Here is a 7,346-nt window from a genome sequence, read left to right on the forward strand (position 1 = left end):
TAATTACACAAAACACAAAAATAAGTAAATATTTTTTGCTATCATTTCATTTGAAACTTAACTTTTAAGTCTTTATACAATTACATTTTGCGAAAGGTGTATTGTCATAATTTTAATATGACAAAACTTAGACTTTAAACAAAAAAAACAATTTGCTATTGTTTATATAGACACAATACAGCCACATTGTACAATCTTTTATCAGTATCAAATATTTATTATCATAAGCCAACACGTTGCGACCCAAATTCTCTTCTTCATAAGATCTCGCGATAAGTACGCCGATGACGTCAGCTGCCCTTTGGCCCAGAGTCTTCCGCGACTGTCAGTGCAGCCGCAGTACCGAGGAGCATCCAGACCAGAGTCCACCATGAACAGAGTTCTAACCAAAACCAACGTGACACGCTTGGTAAGAACTCAATGGCTATTGACCGACTGAATACTTGTGTTTCTCGTCGAGTTAAATTCAAAACGCCAGCCGTCTCTCCTGTTTTCTTGTTTCAGCTGCTGGTTAGACGGGCGCGTTTCTTTGTGCATCTGTTTCAACACATTTTTGACGCATAATAAATAAAACAGTGACAAAAACTTTGATCATGTTTGTTCATAACTCGGTGTTTTTTCGCTAACGCTAAGCGGTGTTAGCATAGCGACGTGGTGGTTATGAAACTTTGTTGCTAACAGGCGTGTCGTAACCGAGCTTTTGACATTAACCTGCAAATATTTAACATGTATTATGCAATATGGCGCAAAATTACTTATTTATAAGAAAGCACGTAGGGTATGGTTGCTCTTTATTGTCAACGTTTTGTGAGTCATCTGCATGGACGCTCTGTTTTCGGCTAGTAATGTCTGGCCGTGTCCACAACAAGCTGGCATATGTTGAAGGTGACTGAACGATGTTTCGCAATCACATACCACTAGATTGTTTGTTAATACGTAACATGCAGGGTGGAAGAGTAGTATCAAACTTTCTGCCTTTACAAAGATAATGCTTTGGTCATGTTGATGTTTTGTTTCCAACAGGCCGGCGGCGTCCTGCAAAGATTTCAGAGCACTTTGGTGGTTGCAGAACACAACAATGACAAGTTGACACCGATAACGCTCAATGCCATCAGTGCTGCTAATAAACTTGGTGGTGAGGTGGCTTGTCTGGTAGCAGGAACCAATTGTGCAAAGGTGTGGAAAAATATCATCCAAGTAGACTTTGAAAATGCTTGGCGTGAACACGCTATCCTATTTTTTTTTTCAGGTTGTGGAGGAAATCAGTAAAGTACAAGGTGTGAAGAAAGTTTTGGTGGTTCAGAATGACTCTTGCAAAGGAGCTCTGCCAGGTACAAACATTGTCGGACTTATTTTGGTCGCATTTACTTACACTCGGTCCGGTTCTCCAGAGGAGTTGACGCCGCTTGTCTTGGCAACGCATAAGCAGTTCAACTTCACCCACATCTGCGCTGGTGCTTCTGCTTTTGGAAAGGTAACACTTCCCTACGTGAACAGAACCTGCACTGGATTTTGTGGCTTGAGTTAGCTGTGCACATTTCTAATCTATAATCATGTTCTCGTTTGCGTAGAACCTGCTGCCAAGAGTGGCTGCCAAGTTGGATGTGGCTCCAATCTCCGATATTATTGAAATCAAGTCTCCTGATACATTTGTCAGATCCATCTATGCTGGTAAGTTATTATTTTTGACTGCGGGATGAAAATCTGCTTTCCACAATTGAAAATATAGTTTGTAGGTTATTACTAATTATTAATGCGCTACGTATGAATGTGATGTTCCCAGGGAATGCGCTTAGCACAGTAAAGTGTAGCGAACCCGTCAAGGTGTTCACCGTACGAGGGACGTCGTTTGAGGCGGCGCCCACAGAGGGAGGAAGTGCTGCAACAGAAAATGGTAAAGAAATCAAATCAACTCTTTGTTTTGGATTTCAGCAGTTTACAGTTGTCGCTAATAATGTGGCCATTGATTTTTAACGTGACCTTCAGTGGCTGCCGATTCGGCCGTGGGAATTTCCGAGTGGCTGGAACAGAATCTGACCAAGAGTGACCGTCCGGAATTGACCAGTGCAAAAGTTGTCGTATCAGGAGGTGGGATTTTTTTTTTTGGGTGCAGAACTGTCAATGTCATTTAAAAGTACAAGCAAGATGTATTTATTTTCACCTCTCAATCAAATTCAGTGGTTACTTCTCATCCACAGGCAGAGGTTTGAAGAGCGGAGATAACTTCAAACTGCTCTATGATCTTGCCGACAAAATGAACGCAGCAGGTTCGACGTCGCTCCGACCAAAACATCACTCTGATCATAATTATTTTGAGAACTTATACACTGTTGTTATTTTGTTTAGTTGGTGCTTCTCGAGCTGCAGTGGATGCTGGTTACGTTCCTAATGATATGCAAGTCGGGCAAACGGGCAAGATTGTGGCGCCGGTGAGTTTCTCCAGCCTCAACCAGGGCTGCTAAGGAAAGAAAATTACAGTAAACACCAAAGGGAGGTGTAGTAGATTTTGTTGGGTTGTTTTTTGCCTTTTGTCGGCCAGTGTCTCGGAATGAATTGTCGTCATCTTCAACCTTTGAAGTTCCACCGTACTCGCAAGCCGTTATCATGGTGATTGTCCTTTTTCGTTAAAGGTTAATTATCCATTAGACGCTTCAGTCGGGTTCTCCGCTGATGATTATCCACACATTAAGTCCCGACAAGTGGCGCTAATGGCACAGTCAGGGTTCTTTGAGGGTCGGGTCATCCACTTAGGTTGAGAGAAGTGAGGTCTGGCTCGGTTCTCAGACTAGAACAAACTGACCTAATTAAGACCTGCAAATGTTGAGATCAGCTGGTTTCTGAAACCCCCAAAATAAAAAATAAAAAAAAACATCCAGTCCCTTTGGGAGTGGGCTGCAGTATAAGATGAGCACTGAAATATTCATACTGAAGATGAGTGAACCCGAGCTGATGTGATGGCGGCTGAGTTTGCGCCGTTTTTGTTGCCGTCTGCAGGAGTTGTACATTGCCGTGGGCATCTCGGGGGCTATTCAACACCTGGCTGGAATGAAAGACAGCAAGGTACACCTCATCAAATGCAATTGTAGACACACTCTTGAAAGACTAAAGACCTCATTTAAAAAAAAAAAACATTTCAGACGATTGTGGCCATCAACAAGGACCCGGAAGCTCCCATTTTCCAGGTGTCGGACTACGGCCTGGTTGCTGATCTTTTCAAGGTGAGTGTAAGATATGAAGAACTTGTGATTATGTGTAAGGGAATTTAAAACAAAAACAAAAAATTCGGATAAAATCATTGGCCATCAGTTTTCCCAGTCGGTGGAAATGTGTGAGATTCTTAATTCCTTGAATCAATGATGGTGCTTCATCAAAATGTGAGGTTTACCAAAAAAGAAAAAACATCACGGTTAGCTTTTTGGTGTCAGTTTCACTCCAATCGCAATGAACGCACAGTTAAGGTGAATGTCTCTTCAAAGTGTTCCACGGCTGTCGTGGAACGGCGCAGGTGTCACGTTAAGTGTGCCGGCGTCTCGACAAAGTCCCCGTGGATGTGATTAGTAATAATTGTGAGTGGCGGTGGACTTGTGACCTTCGGCGTGAGCTCAGCTTACCGCTTACCGATCCGATAGCTGATTAAAATGGATGGCCTCTGCGCTCGTTTCCCCCCCAAAAGGACAAACGATACTCACGATGAACTCTGTCCCCAAGTCGCTGAGGAACAATTTGAATACCTTTTAAGGGCCCCTCTGATATGGATTTTTCCAAAACTAAAACTAAGAGCAGTAGAGTCACCCTCAAAATGCCCTTTTCTTAATTGAGGATTTAAAAAAGGTTCATATATTAGAGGTACTGTATATGATAAACCATAAAATGTTGATTCGACAAAATGTTCAAATTTATGGATATTTTTTTAAAGGCCCATCTGAACCCCCTACAAGCAGGGTTTCCGCCGAGGCTTTTAAAGCGCGGTTAGGGTTCCCAACCAGGTTTTAAAACTAGGGTTAGGGTTTCCGACGAGGGTTTGGGCCTACTTTTAGGGTTTCCAGCATTAGGGTTTCCGACTGGGCTTTCAAACTAGGGTTAGGGTTTCCGGCTAGGGTTTTGCGATCGCTAATTAGGGTTTCAAACTAGGGTTAGGGTTTCCGCCGAGGGTTTTAAAGCGCGGTTAGGGTTCCCAACCAGGTTTTAAAACTAGGGTTAGGGTTTCCGCCGAGGGTTTGGGGCTACTTTTAGGGTTTCCAGCATTAGGGTTTCCGACTGGGCTTTCAAACTAGGGTTAGGGTTTCCGGCTAGGGTTTCCGGCGGGTTTTGCGATCGCTAATTAGGGTTTCAAACTAGGGTTAGGGTTTCCGCCGAGGGTTTTAAAGCGCGGTTAGGGTTCCCAACCAGGTTTTAAAACTAGGGTTAGGGTTTCCGACGAGGGTTTGGGGCTACTTTTAGGGTTTCCAGCATTAGGGTTTCCGACTGGGCTTTCAAACTAGGGTTAGGGTTTCCGGCTAGGGTTTCCGGCGGGTTTTGCGATCGCTAATTAGGGTTTCAAACTAGGGTTAGGGTTTCCGCCGAGGGTTTTAAAGCGCGGTTAGGGTTCCCAACCAGGTTTTAAAACTAGGGTTAGGGTTTCCAACGAGGGTTTGGGCCTACTTTTAGGGTTTCCGGCATTAGGGTTTCCGACTGGGCTTTCAAACTAGGGTTAGGGTTTCCGGCTAGGGTTTCCGGCGGGTTTTGCGATCGCTAATTAGGGTTTCAAACGAGGGTTAGGGTTTCCGCCGAGGGTTTTAAAGCACGGTTAGGGTTCCCAACCAGGTTTTAAAACTAGGGTTAGGGTTTCTGACGAGGGTTTGGGGCTACTTTTAGGGTTTCCAGCATTAGGGTTTCCGACTGGGCTTTCAAACTAGGGTTAGGGTTTCCGGCTAGGGTTTCCGGCGGGTTTTGCGATCGCTAATTAGGGTTTCAAACGAGGGTTAGGGTTTCCGCCGAGGGTTTTAAAGCGCGGTTAGGGTTCCCAACCAGGTTTTAAAACTAGGGTTAGGGTTTCCGACGAGGGTTTGGGGCTACTTTTAGGGTTTCCAGCATTAGGGTTTCCGACTGGGCTTTCAAACTAGGGTTAGGGTTTCCGGCTAGGGTTTCCGGCGGGTTTTGCGATCGCTAATTAGGGTTTCAAATTAGGGTTAGGGTTTCCGCCGAGGGTTTTAAAGCGCGGTTAGGGTTCCCAACCAGGTTTTAAAACTAGGGTTAGGGTTTCCGATGAGGGTTTGGGGCTACTTTTAGGGTTTCCGGGATTAGGGTTTCCGACTGGGCTTTCAAACTAGGGTTAGGGTTTCCGGCTAGGGTTTCCGGCGGGTTTTGCGATCGCTAATTAGGGTTTCCAACGAGGGTTAGGGTTTCCGTCGAGGGTTTTAAAGCGCGGTTAGGGTTCCCAACCAGGTTTTAAAACTAGGGTTAGGGTTTCCGATGAGGGTTTGGGGCTACTTTTAGGGTTTCCGGGATTAGGGTTTCCGACTGGGCTTTCAAACTAGGGTTAGGGTTTCCGGCTAGGGTTTCCGGCGGGTTTTGCGATCGCTAATTAGGGTTTCAAACGAGGGTTAGGGTTTCCGCCGAGGGTTTTAAAGCGCGGTTAGGGTTCCCAACCAGGTTTTAAAACTAGGGTTAGGGTTTCCGACGAGGGTTTGGGGCTACTTTTAGGGTTTCCGGGATTAGGGTTTCCGACTGGGCTTTCAAACTAGGGTTAGGGTTTCTGGCTAGGGTTTCCGGCGGGTTTTGCGATCGCTAATTAGGGTTTCAAATTAGGGTTAGGGTTTCCGCCGAGGGTTTTAAAGCGCGGTTAGGGTTCCCAACCAGGTTTTAAAACTAGGGTTAGGGTTTCCGACGAGGGTTTGGGGCTACTTTTAGGGTTTCCAGGATTAGGGTTTCCGACTGGGCTTTCAAACTAGGGTTAGGGTTTCCGGCTAGGGTTTCCGGCGGGTTTTGCGATCGCTAATTAGGGTTTCAAACTAGGGTTAGGGTTTTTGCCGAGGGTTTTAAAGCGCGGTTAGGGTTCCCAACCAGGTTTTAAAACTAGGGTTAGGGTTTCCGACGAGGGTTTGGGGCTACTTTTAGGGTTTCCAGGATTAGGGTTTCCGACTGGGCTTTCAAACTAGGGTTAGGGTTTCCGGCTAGGGTTTCCGGCGGGTTTTGCGATCGCTAATTAGGGTTTCAAACGAGGGTTAGGGTTTCCGCCGAGGGTTTTAAAGCGCGGTTAGGGTTCCCAACCAGGTTTTAAAACTAGGGTTAGGGTTTCCGATGAGGGTTTGGGGCTACTTTTAGGGTTTCCGGGATTAGGGTTTCCGACTGGGCTTTCAAACTAGGGTTAGGGTTTCCGGCTAGGGTTTCCGGCGGGTTTTGCGATCGCTAATTAGGGTTTCAAACGAGGGTTAGGGTTTCCGTCGAGGGTTTTAAAGCGCGGTTAGGGTTCCCAACCAGGTTTTAAAACTAGGGTTAGGGTTTCCGATGAGGGTTTGGGGCTACTTTTAGGGTTTCCGGGATTAGGGTTTCCGACTGGGCTTTCAAACTAGGGTTAGGGTTTCCGGCTAGGGTTTCCGGCGGGTTTTGCGATCGCTAATTAGGGTTTCAAACGAGGGTTAGGGTTTCCGTCGAGGGTTTTAAAGCGCGGTTAGGGTTCCCAACCAGGTTTTAAAACTAGGGTTAGGGTTTCCGATGAGGGTTTGGGGCTACTTTTAGGGTTTCCGGGATTAGGGTTTCCGACTGGGCTTTCAAACTAGGGTTAGGGTTTCCGGCTAGGGTTTCCGGCGGGTTTTGCGATCGCTAATTAGGGTTTCAAACGAGGGTTAGGGTTTCCGCCGAGGGTTTTAAAGCGCGGTTAGGGTTCCCAACCAGGTTTTAAAACTAGGGTTAGGGTTTCCAAAGAGGGTTTTAAAAGTAAGATGATGTTTATTTTAATATCATATAATAATTAATAATTTAATTAGTAGCGACCCCCCCCCCCCCCCTCCCCCCAAAAAAAGCAATGGCCCGCGATGCCATTGTCCGAATTTGTTCTGGCCCCCGTCCAAAAGTAATTGCTGACCCCTGCCTTACAGGCTGTTCCTGAGATGACCGAAGCGTTGAGCAAGTGAGGATGAAGCCGCCGTCATCAGGAAACTTGAATGTAGCAGCTGCCGCCTTCACCATCAAGAATGAGCTCAAGGTGCAACAGGCTTGGTGTGAATTTCTTTATGAGTTTTAAATGTCAACAAGTAAAGCACTACTTTGAAGATATTTTCCGTGCCTTCGGTAGTGACCACTTACGTGTAGGTCTCACTGTTGACCTCCAGGACTTGTAATGTATTAAAGGTGACAACTGACCACTC

The 7,346-nt window shown here is 45.8% G+C and overlaps 1 protein-coding gene across 1 annotated transcript; it reads left to right on the forward strand.

Moving 5' to 3' along the window:
• Positions 1–306: 306 nt before the first annotated feature.
• On the forward strand, positions 307–7,345 carry etfa (electron transfer flavoprotein subunit alpha). Its single transcript, XM_085913854.1, has 12 exons — positions 307–409; positions 1,024–1,176; positions 1,250–1,331; positions 1,392–1,474; positions 1,572–1,671; positions 1,784–1,894; positions 1,987–2,088; positions 2,199–2,267; positions 2,347–2,429; positions 2,995–3,060; positions 3,138–3,218; positions 7,077–7,345. The coding sequence occupies exons 1-12, from the start codon at positions 371–373 to the stop codon at positions 7,110–7,112; spliced, it is 1,005 nt and encodes a 334-aa protein (XP_085769980.1). The 5' UTR covers positions 307–370; the 3' UTR covers positions 7,113–7,345.
• Position 7,346: the final 1 nt, after the last annotated feature.

The sequence above is a fragment of the Syngnathus leptorhynchus genome, chromosome 6 (genome assembly GCF_054491065.1).
Source record: "Syngnathus leptorhynchus isolate UIUO chromosome 6, UIUO_Slep, whole genome shotgun sequence".
Lineage (NCBI taxonomy): Eukaryota > Metazoa > Chordata > Actinopteri > Syngnathiformes > Syngnathidae > Syngnathus > Syngnathus leptorhynchus.